This window comes from Mirounga leonina, unplaced genomic scaffold, assembly GCF_011800145.1.
Source record: "Mirounga leonina isolate KUSES-001 unplaced genomic scaffold, KU_Mleo_1.0 Mir_114, whole genome shotgun sequence".
NCBI classification, from domain to species: domain Eukaryota; kingdom Metazoa; phylum Chordata; class Mammalia; order Carnivora; family Phocidae; genus Mirounga; species Mirounga leonina.
In genome coordinates, this window is record NW_023270265.1 from 26,142,561 (window position 1) to 26,161,195 (window position 18,635).

Genomic DNA, 18,635 nt, shown 5'->3' on the forward strand with positions numbered 1-18,635 from the left:
CAGTCAGTAGAGCACGTGACTCTTGATCTCAGGGTTGTGAGTTCGAGCCTCACATTGACGGCAGAGATTACTTAAAAAAATAAAATCTTTTTTTTTTTAAAGAAAGAACTCTATTTGTGTATCTATATGGTTCATTTTCCACTTTGAACTGCAATAAATACAAGAGTTGAAAACAAATCACATGAGTTTTCTAAAAGTCACAGGATCTGAGCTCAAGTTCTAGCTCCCTGGTCAAGCCTTGAGCCTACTTCTTCATCTATGAAATGAAGACAGAACCATCTTTCTTGTACAGTGGGGAAAAAATATATTTTCAAGTATTTTGTTAACTATAAAATGTTATGTAATTGTATATTAGTATTTTGAAAAACAGTCAACATTGAAAATACAAAAGACTATCATGAGCACAAAATCATTCAGAGAACCTCACCTGTGGGCTTATATGCCTGTGTCTATCTGCAATTATGTGCCTACATCATCAGTGTCTGCATCTGCATCTGTTGCTAAGGCAACAACAAAAAGATAATGTGAGATGTTTGAAGTCCCTAATCACACCTATTCTCTTATCAATCATCTTTTTGAAAATGTAGACAACCACATTTCCTGGACTTATATTCAATGGTAGCAATCTCTTGGAGGTTTCCCAAATTAGTCCAAGAAGGGTACAAAGTTGACTCAAAGTTTAGTTCTAACCAGGAAAAAAAAAACAACTGCAAATCAGATACCAGCATTAGATAATCTGTTCTGCACCTCTTCTACTGCCCTCCCTCCATACTCTATTTCCTCTTGCCAGCAACTTCCTATCTTCAGTCTGCCTATGATGACACTCCCTATATGGTTTTACAATCATGTTCTGTCTAATATAAGGAGCATAAATGAAGGCTCATCTAGGCCTTAGGACACTACACAACAATGAGGTTAAAAACCTCATGTTTTAGAGTTGAACATACCTGGGTTTGAATCTACTGTGTGTGCTCATGGACAAGCTACTTAACCCCTCTAGAGCCATGCCATCCACTTTAGGAGCCACTAGCCAGATCTAGATATTTAAATTTTAATCCTAATTAAAATTAAAAATTTAGTTCCTCAGTCATATTAGCTATATTTCAAGTGCTGAGGAGCCACATGTGGCTAGTGATTACTCTATAGGACAGTGCAGATTTATAGAACATTTCCAACATCATGGCAAGTTCTACTGGGCACAGCTCTGGAGCCTTAATTTCCACTGTGGTAAACTGGGATGACAGTACCTATCTTACAGAGTTGGGAAGATTAAATGAAGCGATGCATGTAAAGCTCTTGGCACAGTGCCTGGCACAGAGCATATGCTCAATTAATGGTAGCACTTTATTCCTTTGGGCTAGAAGGCCCACACTCTAATATTTGCTCTCTAAATCGATCTCTCAGGCTCAATGTCAACCTTTTCTTGAAGCCTTTCACAAAGGAGAAATAAGCTCTCCCTCTTCTGAATTTTTTTTTTCTTTTTAAAGATTTTATTTATTTGACAAAGAGAGACACAGGGAGAGAGGGAACACAAGCAGGGGGAGTGGGAGAGAGAGAAGCAGGCTTCCTGCTGAGCAGGGAGCCCAATGCGGGGCTCAATCTCAAGACCCCGGGAAGATGACCTGAGCCGAAAGCAGACACTTTTTTTTTTTTTTAAAGATTTTATTTATTTATTCATGAGAGATAGAGAGAGAGAGAGGCAGAGGCAGAGGGAGAAGCAGGCTCCCCGCGAAGCAGGGAGCCCGATGCGGGACTCGATCCCAGGACCCTGGGATCATGACCTGAGCTGGAGGCAGACGCTTAACCGACAGCCACCCAGGCGTCCCTTTTTTTTTTTTTTTTAAAGACCGAAAGCAAACACTTAATGACTGAGCCACCCAGGCACCCCCCCTTTTCTGAATTTCTAAAGTCCACTATTCCTCAAAACTTTCTTATGATGCTTTTCACATTCTGCATTACATTACTGTCACATATGCAAATATCTGACTTGCCCTAAGACCATAGGTTCCTTGGGGCAAAGACTTTCCTACTTGGCTTTTTATTCAATTGTCTATGCAGCCCACTGATCTGTTCATAGTAGGCCTAGTGAAAACACATTTAAAATAAGAAAAATATACAAACCTTCCAAACTGTAAAGGAAAATTCTTTTTAATTCTATGGAAAAGCTTCTCTCCTGTGTCAAGTTCAACATAAAAATATGCTGCTCCTGGCTGTGCAATCTAAAGTAAACAGAGTTGTATGAGGACATATCATAATGCTTTAAAAATCTAAAACCTAGCTCATCTCTTATATAAACTTTTATTTGGCAAAGCATTCAGTCTAGAAGCACAAGAAAAAGAATGTGAGCAGTACAGATCCCAAGCCACTGAATGGAACACAGTTTAAAAAGCCAAACTACCAGATATTACAAAGATCCTCCCAGTGGCACCCATCCTTCGAAGTTCCTGCCTTAGGAAATTTCGCATTTTTTGCTCTTCCAGGAATGCACTGAGGCATTGCTGTAATGCCACCCTCATCATCTCCAAGATCCAATCAGTACCCCACGCTCTAGGTCCAAACTGTCCAGCTGCCTATTTAACATTTCGGAGCTGCCTTGATATTACCTCAGGCTCAACATGTCAGAAACCACGTTTTACTTCTCATCCTTTACTTTACATCCTTCCCCTCCTGTGTCACCTGCTTGACGTCAGCGTGCTCTGGGATTTCCAACAGCTCAATCTGCTGCTGCTCTGCCTGGGTAATGAAGGCATCTTTAATGTCATCTGTACTGCAGGAGCTGAGTGGCACAGGAATGACCTGGGGGGGGGGGAGGCAGACAGATAGAAGAAACTCTTTGTACAGGTCCCTGAGAGGTCATGCCTCCCGCACAGTGCCTGAGAAGTAGCAAATCCATCACAGGGGTGGAACATACCCCTCAGCAAAGATTCTCCTCAGGCCAGCCAGGCTTGTGTCAGCCTGTCTGTAAGGACTTAAACTTACGAGATAGCTTGCCACATGTGGGAGCCAATGCCTGATGCAGGAAAGGCTAGAGAGAGATCTCTCTGTCATCAAGCCCTTGCTGGCTCCTATGTAATATATGTGGCAGAGTCAGGCCCATTTGAAAATTTAACAAATGTGCCAGAAAGAAAACCACCACAACTACAAACCAATTATCCATAAACAATCCCCAAATTTCTGAGCTGAGAGCTCCATCAAGGCTCTGGGACTATTTCTCACCTCTAAGACTTCACTCATGCTGGTGGAATAATACCCACTCACATAAATACCCACTCTCTTCCACCCCTACCTAACAAGGGCCCAATCTTTCTTGAAACCTTCCTCAATGTACCCGTTTCTTTTCTAAACAAGGCACTTACTATCTGTGCTGGCCCATTCACACTGACCATGCACTTCCCTGTGAAATCTCTGGGATTTATCATCAGAGAATCTTTAACCTTTTAAATGAACATTAGTCAAACATTAATATGAAAATTTGTATTCACTATTTTAAATACTAAAATTTTAAATATTTAATTTTAGATTGGACTTATATATTGAACTCTTAATAGATGTTATTTAAATACCTGTCAATATCCAGGTCCCACCGGGTCCTTCCAAGTTCCTGGGTGGAGGCCACCTACCTGTAGCTGAAGGTGATGGCTCTTATAATTTCTCTCAAATAGAACACACCGTTTCCCCCGACTCTTAAAGAACCGCCTCAGTGTCGCCTTATACTTCTCCACCTCTTCTACCACCTCTGCTGAAAGCTCTACCACTGACTGGTAGTGGCCAATGGGTAGGACGAGGACATGGTCATCAGATAAGCCTCCTTTGGCCAGGGCAAGGTAGCACTATGGAGGAAGCACACAGAATCAAGACATCAATGCCATATGTATGATTCTTCAGGGAGAAAAGCCTATACAAAGAGTGACCATGAGGGTGTGGACAAAGTGCTCGAGAGGCTATCAACAGAAATTCTCCTACTTTAAAAAACCTGATTTTAGAGGTTATAACAAGAAGCTGATAGAAGAATAAAATTAGATGCAACAAATCTCTATCCAGCTATCAAATGAACTGGGAGCAAATGAATGGCACACCATCAGGCTTTTGGCTTTGAATACACCAAAGCTGAAGGAGACAGGAACAGTAGTTGGTTTTTCCCTCCCAGGATCCAAACTTGAAAGCGATTTTTCAGTTGTTATTGCCTTCAGCCACAGAAAGATAACACTTGATTTCAAAATGACCACTTTCCCTATGATAACATCAAATTCCACATGCCCCCCCCTAAGTATACCCTCTGGACTCACAAAAAAGGCAAAGATGTCATGATTAGCATCCAGTGTCCCTACAGCCTTAAGCTGCTGCCTAACCTATACAAAATGAAAGCAAATAGATAACCTAAGGGGATGGAAGGAAGGAGAAACCTCAAACTCAGACACATCCAAAGAAGTAGGAAACTATGGCTCCCAACAGTGGATATCAGCAGCTAAGCAGCAATTAAAAATATTTCTGTCAAAACCAAAACATGCAAGACTGCTCTACACTCAGATATTCTTTGAAGGGAAAACACTATGAGTAGAGAAATGGCCAGTGACTATCACCATAGGCAAATGAAGGTACTACAGCTTTAGAAAAAGCAATCCAACATTTCCTTTTCGTGTCATGAGTTCAATGTTAAGACTGAAGGAATGAGTCATTTATCATTAACACTGAGACAATCCAACAGAATGACAGAAGAGGTATCTGAAACAATCTAAAGCATGACCATCCTTGATTTACTTGGCATAGAGGACAGAACACATCTACAAACTTAATCTTCCAGATGACAAGTCATCAAAGCCTCATAAGCACTAAAATATTTTCCTAGTTTCAACAATAATTATTTTGGATTGTATGGGTTTTTTTTTAAGACTTTATTTATTTGAGAGAAAGAGAATGAGAGAGAGAGAACAAGAGTGAGGAGGGTCAGAGGGAGAAGCAGATTCCCTGCTGAGCAGGGAGCCCGATGTGGGACTCGATCCTGGGACTCCAGGATCATGACCTGAGCCGAAGGCAGTCGCTTAACCAACTGAGCCACCCAGGCGCCCCTGGATTGTATGTTTTAAAAGATTACTCTTGAAGCCTGAGTCTTCTAACCTTTTCTTCATGTCAAAGGGTCACTGCTATAAACATCAGTTTTTATATTGTAATGTCCAGTAAAGCTACTGAAGGTTTCTAGTCCAGACTAAAGAGCACCCCCTCACCCCCAGTGCAGTACCTCCCAGTACTTGTGAACAGTTTCACACTTGCCCAGTCTCCTCCTTCCTTTCAACTTCTCATCTTTTGTTCTATACTTGAATTATCTCTAAAAATGTATAAATAATACCTGAATGAATGTTTCTCCCATAAGTAAAATGCATGGATTTTGCAACAATTATTTTGGACTCTTAGCAGCCTTTCCCTCCTTTTACCAGTTTGTGGCCATGGGCCATTAACACAGTTCCATGTATATCCCTGGAGGAAGGCATGGCAAAGACAGAGAAAGTCAAGACAAAAAAAAGTAGTGAGAGGAGATCAAGAGGAATGGTTGCAGGGAGGGGATTCTAAACCCTCTGCCAGATGCCCAAAGGTCCCAGAGATTCCTAAGAGGTTTCTACCAGACAAAGAACAACAGCTAAGTGTAGACTTGAATACTAGGTAGTCCTAAAAATTTCACGTGCCCTCCTACTTGGGGTGCTGGGCTGGGCTACAAACAAGACCAGAGATATTTTTTGCCCGTGTGGTTCAGGCCTAGATGAGAAAGAAACAGGTTTCTTTGATTATCCCCTAGTCTCATACCCTGGGCTAGATAACCCTGGGCAATTAAAAGGTGAATGGAAAGGAAAGGTCATTTCTCCCTGAGGCCTAGAGCAGCCCTGAGCTAAGTCACCTGTTCCAAATCTGTCTTCCCCTGTGTGCCATTTTGAACTATTGAAGGTTCCCCAACAGAAGGCAATCCAAAGCCTGCCTACCATACAAGCTGTGTGGGAGAGAAGAATAGCATAAACTAATCCAAAGAAGAAAACAAAGTCCAAGAGAGAATCCAAAAAGGGCATTCCTGTAAAACCAAAAACTTTTCAAGTTTGCTCTTCTTCCTACTGAAGAGTTCATCCATAGACTCCATGGCCTAATTAGGTCCCAGGCCTCGACCCAATAGTGCTCCCCCTAGGGACAGGAGTGTGCCAATAATCAAGACATAAAATTTAAATGTAGAAGACTGGGACTCTTTAGTCTGAAACTATAAAGGTAGAGAGGGATGTGACTTAAAAAGGGTACAATGATGAAACTGAGACTCTGGTCAGTCTATAGGAGGCCACAATAAAGGGTCTTCAGATTGTGAGGATAAGCTGAGGAAATGCTCACCCTCAGAAACCAAAATTAGAATAAATCAATGAAAAAGAGAAGAAAGTATCTATTTGCAGAAGCACTACACACTGAGAAATGGTCTATAAAATATTTCCATCAAAAGCCATGGGAAACAGCCAATTCTAGTCACAGGTGACTAGGGTGCAACTGTAATCCTGAAAATCAAGCTTTCTTCATTCTAAGTGAATGAAAAAGAAGGATAATGGTCTATACAGATGCCAGGAAAATGAGGGTCAAAGACCAGTATTATTCAATACCTAAACAAGTCCCGCCCAAGGAAAAATATCTGGAGAAGTCTGAAATGGGACAACTTTACTGTGAGACACATAATTCATCAGTTTTCCACAGCCTGAATAAAATCATCCTCAGGATCATCCAGTTCTTTGATTCAGTGCTTACCAGGCAACCCTTTAATTATTATCTTGGGTTCCCAGTTACCCACACTAAGAATGTAGATATGGGTACTCCTGTCTTGGGATGCTATATTCTCTATTACTAGGCAAAACTGAGAATTAATCACTTTAGTCTCTTATATAATTACTTAGTATGAATCTATTCCCAGGGTTAAATAATTATAGATAAAAATTAATAAACTCAGGTTTCTAAATCTGAAGATAGAAAAAAAGAATATCAACAGTTTTCACCCAAAATGAGTATATAGGCAACAGAGGACTCCCTTTTTAGGACAAAGAAAATCCTTTTTTAAATACTGAGTAATTAATGAAAGCAACTCATCACCTCTAATTTGTATGGACCAAAAAAGGTCAAAAAGTGTATGAAGGCATCACCCTAGGAGATACACTTATTTGTCAGAGAGGGAGGAAGGGAGGGGGCACTGTGGCACAACAAAACCACAGGAGAATTAAAATAATTAAAAACACAGACAATAACAAATGTGGGAAATGTCGGAAAACAGGAACCCTCATACATTGTTGGTGGGGATGTAAGATGATATAGCCATTTTGGAAAATAGTTTGGCAGCTTCTTAAAAAATTAAATATAAATTTACCAGCAATTCCATTCCTAGGTATCTATCCAAAAGAAATGAGAACATATGTCCACGCAAAGACATGCATGCAAAGGTTCGTAGCAGCATTATTCCTAATAGCCATAAAGTGGAAACAACCCAAAAGCCCAACAACTGATAAATATACAGAATATATAAAAAGGACAATAAAAAGGAATGTAGGACTGATACATGCTACAACATGAATGAGCCTCAAGAATATTATGCTGAATAAAAAAAGCCATACACAAAGACCACATATTGTATGACTCCATTTATATGAAATGTGCAGAAAAGGCAAACCTATGGAGACAGAAAGTAGACTAGTGGTTGCCTGGGGCTGAGGATGGGAATGGGGATTTACCGTAAATGGGCACCAGTGAAGGACATATTCTAAAACTGTGCTATGTGATGGTTGCACAACTTGGTAAGCTGACTACAAACTGGTGAATTGTACACTTTATTAAAGTGGGTAGATTTTATGAAATGTAAATTATGACTTTATTAAATCAATGAAAGACAAACAAATAAGGGTGTCCTTCTCTGTAAAAGGTCCACGGAAGTAACTCACATGTGTGCCGATGTTGACCACCAGATGCTTTTCCACTTCAGGGCTGGCAAGGCAAAACCAGCAGGGTCCTGGAGGCTGAGCTTTAGACGGAAGAAAGCAGATGTTACTATGGTCCAAGCACTCCAGCATATATATAATCACCCTATAGAACTCAGCCTTATCTGATCTTCATGCATCGAAAAGACTGGTATACAGCACTGCCACAAAGGGTTGGCCCTGCTGTGCTTCCACTGTGTCCCCCCACTCCCCATCACCACTATCAATGAAACGGACCACTATGAGAAAAGCTCTGAATTTGCAACCAATTCACAGGTGGATAACCACAAGGGGATGACCACATACTGACTAAAGTAGCATCGAACTGGCAACGAGCTGCAATGGAAGAACACTGAACTGGATGTCAAGAGTCCCAATTCTAGCCCCAGCTTTGCCACGAGCCAGCCAGAGGACTCTGGGTAATAAGTTTACCCCACCAAGGTCCACTTCTTCAACTTTGAAACATAGCACAAAGGGGTGGAGAACGTGGATTTCAATGAAATAACCTTACAATCCTTTTTACCAGTTTGATTATTCTATGATTTTATGAACCTCATTGGTTTTGTAGGCTCTTTACTTCATATGTTTTACAGATGTGAGGGAAGGAAAGGAGCTTTCTCCATAGTTCTTTCAGGAATAGCCTCAGATACCCTCAAAATCAGGCCATCTCAGTATTATTTTATTTTTGGTCTTAATGACCCATTGTACAGTTTTCCTTTTCCAGAAGAGGCTCCCTTAGCAATGCCTTGTCCCACACAAGACCTGCTCACACAGAAGACCTCAGGAACCAAGGTACTTACGAGGTTTGCGAGGCTGTTTTGGATGAGGAGAAGACTTGCTATCTCTGCCTGTAGATGAACGCTTCCTTCCCTGCTTTTCATTTAAATCAAAGAAAAATTGACAGGCTGCTTCTTCCTGGAATGGTCAAAGGCAGAAGAGAAAATGTAATTAAACTAATCTTTAGACAAGGAGCCAACCATTCGCATACAAGGGAACATTCCTGCCACGTCACATCTATTTTTCCTTCCAGTCCTTTCTACCTACTCTAGATAAGAAAAATATCCTGATGCCTGGACTCTCAGTCATACTTCTCAACACTTAACCTAATCCATCTTCTTGCAAAAGCAAGTTAAAATGCAAGTTATAGGGACACCTGGGTTAATTGGTTAAGTGGCTGCCTTCAGCTCAGGTCATGATCCCAGAGTCCTGGGATTGAGCCCTGAGTTGGGCTCCCTGCTCAGTGGAGAGCCTGCTTCTCCCTCTCCCTCTGACTGCCGCTCTGCCTACTTGTGCTTTCTCTCTCTGTCAAATAAATAAAAATCTTTTAAAAAATAAATAAATAAAATAAAATAAAATGCAAGTTATAGAGCAATCCTTGCCTAAAACAGAACAGTATGAACCCACCCAAACACCTTCTCCTATCTCTCTCAGTAGGGCCTCAGTGTAGTCCTACAATTTCACAGGTCAAACAAGTCTAACTGAACTTTAATTAAAAAGATGAAGAGGTTGTTCAAGAAGAAAAAAAAGTCTGAGAAAGCAAACCATGCATACTAGTAAGGGAACTTGACATTCCTTGTTTTAATGAGGGAAAAATTAGTTTCAGAAAAGTCTGCTATTAAGCAATGTCTTCAAAGTGAGTCCTTTTGCTAGCACTCATTATAAAATCACAAATTACATTGCTACCAAGCAGTTGGATCCTTGCCTGAAAAGTTAAAAATAGGGGTGCCTAGGTGGCTCAGTCAGTTAAACATCTTCTTAATTTAGGCTCGGATCATGATCTCAGGGTCCTGGGATTGAGCCCCACCAGGCTCTGAGTTCAGTGGGAAGTCAGCTTGATATTCCCTCTCTCCCTCTCCTTTTGCCCCTCTCCCTGCTTATTCTCTCTCAATCTGTCTCTCTAAAATAAATAAATAAATATTTTTTAAAAGGTTAAAAATAAAGACTCAACTTTAGACAAAGAAAGATTTAACATGTGTAACCCCAACACATGAACCAAGTTTAGACAAAGAAAGACTTAAAATAAGAAACTGTTAACCTCGGGACACCTGGGTGGCTCAGTCGTTAAGCATCTGCCTTCGGCTCAGGTCATGATCCCAGGGTCCTGGGATTGAGCCCCACATCAGGCTCCCTGCTCCGTGGAAAGCCTGCTTCTCCCTCTCCCACTCCCCCTGCTTGTGTTCCTGCTCTCACTCTCTGTCAAATAAATAAAAATTAAAAAAAAAAAAAAAAGAAAGAAACTGTTAACCTCAAACTACAATAAAAAACACTGAGCTTACCTGAAATCTGCTAAGGCTTTCTAAACATCATGATGATTTCCCAAGGGAAAAAAAAAGATTTAGATTCTAGGGATTAAACTGGTCTTATGAGCGAAACTATAACCAGGAAAAGTATACGTGTAATGGGCAATCCAGCCCAGAAAAATGCCACCTCTCAAACAGCACACACCTCAGGGGCAGGAATTTGCTTTCCCATGGATGCTTCCTTCCCGGATTTCCTGTAAGGGTTTTCAGTAACATCTGGAGGCTGTTTTACCAGTTCCGCTGCATCCATTAGTTTCATGGGAACAATACTGAATGCATAAAGATACTGTGGGAAAAAAACAAACAAACATAACATTAGGGGAAATCCTGTTTATCCAAATGTAATTTTATTCACAGAAGCTTCAGAAACTGAGTAAAAGAACAGCAACTGGCCTGTTTATGGCTCAGAAAATACACAGTAAATCAAATATCAATTTAGTGATCTCTGTAGGGGTTAAGCAAGGGCTGATCAAGTCACGAACAAAGAATCAAAGCCCTAGCCCTTACAAAAATCAGCTCTTACACAAAACAACTGTCACTACAAGGCCCGGGGGAGACTTGTTCCAAAACCTTTAAAGACAAACTGCTTATACCTCTAGTCCTTTATCTTTGTGTACTTTGTCAACAGAATTGTGGTACTGCCGTTCTTTTTTTCTGATGAAAACTAAATTGGACACCATAATGTTTCCCTCTGATATTATACAATTTCTGCTGCATATGCTGATGAGTCTTCTTAGGGACTAGTAGCAAAGAAGTAAATATTCATACAGATATCTAGACTCTCACACTAATGGCACAGATATTGAAAACTTTAGATGAGATATGAATAGATATTTAACCTCAGTACACTGGGCTTAAAAGCTTAAATATAACGGAAAAAACAAAATATGTATTTGCTTATCTTTTCTATGCACGTTTATGACATGTTACAGGATAATCTTCACCCTTCCTTTGCCTGACTGTTCTAACCGTAGCTGTCTCAATTCACAACATCCTGCTTTTGGCCCTGGAGAATCAGAAATGCTCAAAGGGAAATGAGACAACATACTTTTCTGGTATATTCTTTCATTTACCTGTACTGTTTTCCAGTACAAAGATAGATTCCAGGTATCACTAAGATTTTCCAAAGCCAAGGAGGGTTATGTAAATCCTATAAAGGCTATTATTTCTGCTAAATGAAGGTGCTAAAAGAAGCAAAGCAGGAGTAGCATCTGAGGGCAAACTCATGAATACCTACAAAGACAACCACATGGATATGGGAAGAAAGGAATATTACTCCTTTGAAATTCTTCCTTGGTTCCACTGGGCCTATTTTCCCAAACCCTTCTTTAAAATCTCCTACAAAGGACTCAAGGAAACCTGACCTTTCATTACTGTATCTTCACAAAGGAGTCACTGAAGTGCTAGGAGAGAAACATTTATCAGGCAGACAATGAGTATTAACCTACGATCAAATACTCAAATCTTTACCTTTTTCTTTTCTGGATTTCCAACATTCGCCAGAGCTATGAACCTGGTGGCATGCTGTGCATTTTCCTGTAGAACGACGTGGTTTCTAGAATACATTTAACAGACAACAAGTCACCAAAAAACTTCAATTTTGATTTACAATTATGAAATATGTAGACTCCGTGGAACCATGAGAGAGCACAGATCCTAAGTCCATCACCACCAGTAACATAATCTCAGATGTCACCTGAAAATCCAGTAGGATAATCATCCCTACTTCACAGGAAAAAATGAGATCACATATCTGAAAAGCACAAAACTCCAACATTTGGTTTTAGAAGAGTTGTAAAATTGGCAAAATGATAATAATTGCTGAAGTTGGGTGATGGGTACAGGAGGGTTCACTGTACTATTCTTTTCTCGTGAATAATAAAAAGCTGTAAGAGGGGATATAATAGGGCGGCTTAGTCAGTTAAGTATTGGACTCTTGATTTTGGCTCAGGTCATGATCGCTGGGCATGGAGCCTGCTTAAGATTCTCTCTCTCCCTCCCTTTGCCCCCGGGGACCCTGAACGTTCTTTCTTCTCAAAAAAAAAAAAAAAAAAGCTATAATAATGAAAATCAAATAGAAGTTTTAAGAGGAAAAAGTATGCTTCAAATAGTAATTTATAGCATGATTTCATTTTTCTAGGAAAAATATAAAAATACGAGTGTGTATATTTTACAGAAAAAAAACAGAACTGAATACACCAAAACAGTTTTTTGAGTTTTTCTATTTTACAAGTATTCTACATTGGGCAACTATTATTTATAATTAAAAGAAAGAAGTTATGGCATTATATACATTTTTTATTTTTAGTGAGTTGACTATTAATACAGATACCAACCCTTAGAGCTCTTTCCTTTCCTCATGCTACAGAAATTTCCCCGAGTCTGTCACAAAATATAATTTTATGTCAAAAAAAGCTAGCATAATACCACTGTATATAAACAAATACACAAATTTTTAAATTCACATTACTGAAAGGAAATAAGCCAAAATACAGTTTGTTGGGGAGGCTGGGTGGCTCAATCGTTAAGCGTCTGCCTTTGGCTCAGGTCATGATCCCAGAATCCTGGGATCGAGCCCCACATCGGGCTCCCTGCTCTGCGGGAAGCCTGCTTCTCCCTCTCCTACTCGCCCTGCTTGTGTTCCCTCTCTCGCTGTCTCCGTCTCTCTGTCAAAATAAATAAATAAAATCTTAAAAAAAAAAATAGTTTGTCTGCTATAACCTGTTTCTTTAAAGAGAGGAAATACAGCCATAGTTGGTAAATGGGACTGATGTCAGTATAAGGTGAAAGTCATGCTCTTTCACATGCAACTTTTAAAATGATTGACACAAGTTTACTCATAATTAAATAGAAGCTTTAACAGTACACGAAGACATTAAGGAAAAACAGCTGAATGTCCTGCAAAGTGCCTTTCTTTAGTGCAAGCGGTGACTAGCACAGTGGCTTCTAAAACTGCTAATACTTCCCACTGTTAGGCTACCCAGGTGTGATGGGCAAAGTAATAGCTCCCCAAAGATGTCCATGTCCTAATCCCCATAACCTGTGAATTTTAGCTTTTACAGCAAAGGTGAATAAGGTGACAGATGGAATTAATCAGTTGCTAATCAACTGACCTTAAGATAAGGGAGATGATCCTGATTACCTGGGTAGACCTGACATAACCGGGCCAACACTTTGATTTTAGCCCAGTGAGACCCAGGTCAAACTTCTGACCTACAGAACTGTGAGATAATAAATGGGATTGTTTTAAGCTACAAAGTTGGTGGTAATTTGTACAGTAGCAATAGAAAACCAATACTATAGGGAAACCGCAAGTGCCCAAAAAAGCCATGGAGATGTTTCCCTCATTTATTTTAAAATAAAGATGACTGATGAAGGATGCTACCCCCAAATGGTGGGTTGGTTTTTTTTTTTTAAGATGTACTTATTTATTTATTCGAGACAGCGAGCAAGCACAAGAGCACATGAGTGCGGGGAGGGGCAGAGGGAGAGGATCTCAAGCAGACTCCCCGCTGAGCACAGAGCCTGAGCGGGGCTGGCTCTCACGACCCATGAGATCATGACCTGAGACGAAATCACGAATCAGACACTTAACCAACTGAGCCACCCCCAGGTGCCCTTGAATGGTGTTTTTAATGATAATAAACTGCTCCTCAAAAGAAGCAAAACACTTATAATAATACAATATAGGAAAGCAAAGCATGGACCGACTGTAATTCTAGGTTCAAATGTTAGTGGAAATTTACCTATATTAGTATTTTTATTATGCTGGTTATGGGTTTTTGTTACAGCTCTGGTTGAAAAGTTGCAGAGGTTTTTGGTTTTTTTTTTAACAGCTTTATTAAGATCTAATTCAAATACTATACAATTCACCCATCTAAAGTACACAATTCAGTACTTTTTAGCATATTCACAGAGCTGTGCAACCATCACCACAATCTAATTTTAGAACATTTTTATCACCCGAGAAAGAAACCTTGTACCTATTAGCAGTCACTCCCCATTTCCCCTCCAAATAGCCCCATACATATCTCTATGTATGTGCCTATTCTGGACATTTTATGTAAATTTTTTTTTTTTACGATTTTATTTATTTATTTGGCAGAGACCGACCTAGCGAGAGAGGGAACACAAGCAGGGGGAGTGGGAGAGGGAGAAGCAGGCTTCCCGCAGAGCAGGGAGCCCAATGCGGGGCTCGATCCCAGGACCCTGGGACCATGACCCGAGCCGAAGGCAGATGCTTAACGATTAAGCCACCCAGCCTCCCCAACAAACTGTATTTTGGCTTATTTCCTTTCAGTAATGTGAATTTAAAACAAATATTTGTTTTAAATTGAGCCACCCAGGCGCCCTTCCATTCCTTTTTCTTGAATAACGTTCCAAAGTATGGATATATCACTTTTTCTTTACCCATTCATCAGATGATGGATACTTGGGTTGTTTCCACTTTTTGTCTATTATGAATAATGCTGTTATGATCATTTGTGTACAAGTTTTTGAATGGGTCAATGTCTTTACTTCACTTGGAACAAGTGTGGAATTGCTGGGTCAGACAATAACTCTATATTTAACCCTTTGAGGAATGGTCAACAGTTTGGCAAAGCATCTGCACCATCTTACATTGCCACCAGCAATGTAAGGGTTCTAATTCCTCCACATCCTTGCCAACACTTATTATTATTTGCCTTTTCGATTGCAGCCATCTTAGTGGGTGTCAAGCGGTATCTCATTGGATTACCCTAATCGCTAATGGCATGAGCATCTTTTCATGTGCCTACTGTCCACTGATAATATGTTCTTCAGAGAAATGGGTATTCAGATCCTTAAAAGCTGGCTAGGTTAAAAAAAAAAAAAGTTGGGACAGGTTTTGAGTTTTGTTCCCATAACCTCTGTTTTTAGTGCATGGTTTTAGAGAACAATAGGCTTTTCTAGAATGCATACATGAAGATATAACAGAAAAAGCTGTATTATTTATGATTATATCTTAGGCTTTGGGATTATGGAGGAAGGATAGGTTAGTTGGGTTTTGTTTTTTTTTTTTTAAAGATTTTATTTATTTATTCATGAGAGACAGAGAGAGAGACAGAGGCAGAGGGAGAAGCAGGCTCCCCGTGGAGCAGGGAGCCCGATGCGGGACTCGATCCCAGGACCCTGGGATCATGACCTGAGCTGAAGGCAGACGCTTAACCGACTGAGCCACCCAGGCGTCCCTGGGTTTTTTTTTTGCTCGCCTATATTTTTTGACCTTTCAACAACACTTTTTGTAAAAAAAAAAAAAAAAAAAGGAAAGGTTTTTATAGATTATTTTAGAAATTATCCATGCTCTTTACCAATAAAGATAATTCAGAGTTAACTTAATTCTATCACTTATAAAACACTGGTTTTGTCTCGGCAAGACGTGCTTTATTTATTTATTTATTTTTTTTTTTAAAGATTTTATTTATTTTTCAAGAGAGAGAGAGACAGTGAGAGAGGGAACACAAGCAGGGGGAGTGGGAGAGGGAGAAGCAGGCTTCCCGCGGAGCAGGGAGCCCGATGCGGGGCTTGATCGCAGGACTCTGGGATCATAACCTGAGCCGAAGGCAGACGCTTAACGACTGAGCCACCCAGGCGCCCCATGGGCAAGACGTGCTTTAAAAACTCCACCCTCAAACTCAAACTAAGAAAAATGGGGGAAAAAATGTGATACAAGTTCTTGAGTCTCAAGCTGAAACACTTCTGAAGTGATTAGGCTGAGACATGAGTTTTCAACACTATCCAAGGAATACTGGTTTGACCTGACCAAAATAGGACCATACTGTGTTACGTGAAGCTGTGAGGATTAAGCAGTGTTGTTACTTCAGAGCTGCACACCTTTACGGGGCTGTATAGAGTCCAATCCCTCGCATTTCAAATTAGGAAACAAACTGAGAAGCTGAACAATTTGAGAGCCACTCACTTCAGTGCCTGAGTAACCAAAAGGAATTAAGACGCTACATGGCTAAGATGAACAAGAGAAGGTCACACAGAAGATACATGCCAAATTCCTTAAAAAGCCAAAATAATGCAATGCCACTCACCGATAGGGGAGCCTCTCATAATAGGTCTTTTCCAAGGCAGCAAAATGGTATCTTGGTTTCAAGTCTGTGGCCAGACTAGAGACCAAAGCGGAGCCACAGTTTTTGGTATCCACTTCTCCCTGGTAAACAGAAAGTCAGTCATCATAACAGACCTAAAAGTTATCAAGAAAAGCAGGCAAGTAACAAGACACTTTAAAATGACTTTGAAATTTCTATGTCAATACAAATGCAGGCAGTAGGATTTGGATAGTGAGTTGCATACTGGTGGCAATTAGAGAAATCTCAAACACGTAAGAGGAACTGGGCTATTACGAATGCAGAGACAGGAACAACTGCTGGAAGCTGGGGGTTAAAAGGTAAGGAAAGCCCTCCATACTAATACCCAAAATAGGATTTATTACGATCTTTTTAAGAAACTGATCTCTCTCTCTGGAGCCCACAGACAATGCTTCTATAATATGCTTGGTTGTGCACCTTTCCAACAATGCAGACATAGTCAATGCAAAAAATAAAAATTAAAAGCTAGCTTTCAGGGCCCCTGGGATCCACAGATTATTTGGAATGGAATATTCAAGGACTTCATGACATAAGCATGCAATCCTTTATTTTGCTTCAGTCAAGAAAGGTGTGGTTTGTGGAAGGACACAACTATGCCCTTGTTAAAGTCTGTAACATAAAGTTTGTCAAAAATATTAGGCTTATTCCCACACATCCCTAGCTTTCATTAACAACAAATTATGCAATCTCTCATCCATAATATTATTTATGAACTTAAGAGAAGGTATTAGCTGGAAATAAAGAAATTACCAAAATTAGTTTTCCACTAAGTAAAGCAAGAATTTCTTCCTTATGTGCTCTGCTTGCTTCCTTCAGATTTCTGCTGAAGCGCAGGGAATCAGCCTCGAGGTTAGTTGTAGTATCTTAAGAGACTGGTAAACTATATTGTTTTCTCCCCTATAAAGATCTTACGTAGTAAACTTTATAAACTTTAATCAAAATCCTTTTGTTAGCACCCCCAAAATGAAGAGTCCTCATTTTTCTCATCTTTCTGTCTCCCTTCCACCGGCAACTTAAGACCTCCTTCTCTGCACCTTCCCTAGCTTCGCCTTATCTTCTCACTGCAACCAGCACTATCCTTTGAATTCTAGGTGAAGAATAGCCATGGATTTATAGAAGCAGAAGAGAGCACTGTCCCTTTTCCTTTCAACATCCCCCCCGACAGTGCCTGTATCTTGTTGGCCTTTTTGGTCACAAACACATTGTGCTGAAGTTGGCAGAAGACCCTTTTCTGGATCATTACTGATTAACTCTGCCATCTATTAATTGATATTTGTCTCTAAATGCACTCTTATGTTTCCCTTCACTGAAACTCAGCTGATGCCTTCTGCTCTCACATACAACCTTTCAAGATCTTCCTTAGGCTTATTTCCACCAATGTGATAGCTGTCACTCACCAGCCTTGTATGTATCCTCTTCTAGATTGCTTAAAAAAATATTAAGATCAAATGCAGTGGTGAGCTCCAAGACATCCCAACATTAAAGCTTTCACATTTGAAAAATACCAAGTTTTCAACATCTCATTTCCCACCATTAAATCACTATCTCTTGGGCGCCTGGGTGGCTCAGTTGGTTAAGCGACTGCCTTCGGCTCAGGTCATGATCCTGGAGTCCCGGGATCGAGTCCCGCATCGGGCTCCCTGATGGCGAGGAGCCTGCTTCTCCCTCTGACCCTTCCCCCTCTCATGTGCTTGCTCTCTCTCATTCTCTCTCTCTCAAATAAATAAAATCTTAAAAAAAAAAAAATCACTCTCTCTTATCCCATAATAATCCCATTAAAAAAATATTTTGAAAGCCAAATGCTACAATGTGGAACGGAAGGTAAGAGAAATACAACTGCAGAGCTGCCACTAGCTGTAAATCTTTTCACTAAAAATTAGTGAACCCTCAAAACATATTAAGAGGAAGCCTGAAAGAAGGCACTTGAAGCAGAGAATATAATTTAAAGAATCATTCATTTATAATTGAGATTTCAGCAATCTCGTCTGTGAATTGTGCTTTCCTAAGATCAACCAGTTTCAAAGTTTTTGCTTTGGTCAGTTGATAGAGTTTTAAGTATCCTGAAATAATTTACAAAAAAATTTCTACTGAAAGGTACTAAGAGCTGAAATACTCAATATAAAGAACAATATAAAAAACAAAAAGGGGTGCCTGGGTGGCTCAGTCGGTCTGCCTTCAGCTCAGGTCATGATTCCAGCAGCTGGGATGGAGCCCCACATCGGGTTCCCCGCTCAACATGGAGT

At 40.2% G+C, this 18,635-nt stretch overlaps 1 protein-coding gene and 1 non-coding gene across 5 annotated transcripts in view; both read right to left on the bottom strand.

The window, feature by feature from the left end:
• Positions 1–18,635, bottom strand: part of CWF19L1 (CWF19 like cell cycle control factor 1) — a 28,023-nt gene that overhangs the window by 1,677 nt on the left and 7,711 nt on the right. For 3 of the 4 annotated variants that reach the window (XM_035027170.1, XM_035027155.1, XM_035027178.1), the window contains 8 exons: positions 16,336–16,454; positions 11,747–11,831; positions 10,422–10,562; positions 8,777–8,891; positions 7,941–8,020; positions 3,621–3,830; positions 2,677–2,796; positions 2,122–2,219 (listed from right to left, as the gene is read on the bottom strand). In XM_035027170.1, coding sequence (XP_034883061.1) covers positions 2,122–2,219; positions 2,677–2,796; positions 3,621–3,830; positions 7,941–8,020; positions 8,777–8,891; positions 10,422–10,562; positions 11,747–11,831; positions 16,336–16,454 — 968 coding nt within the window. Of the gene's footprint in view, positions 1–2,121; positions 2,220–2,676; positions 2,797–3,563; positions 3,831–7,940; positions 8,021–8,776; positions 8,892–10,421; positions 10,563–11,746; positions 11,832–16,335; positions 16,455–18,635 lie in introns of those variants that run through there. The other variant, XM_035027161.1, reaches the window with a different exon arrangement.
• LOC117998739 lies at positions 2,993–3,140 on the bottom strand. The gene has a single exon (XR_004676055.1). It is a non-coding gene; the product is annotated as a small nucleolar RNA SNORA12 (small nucleolar RNA).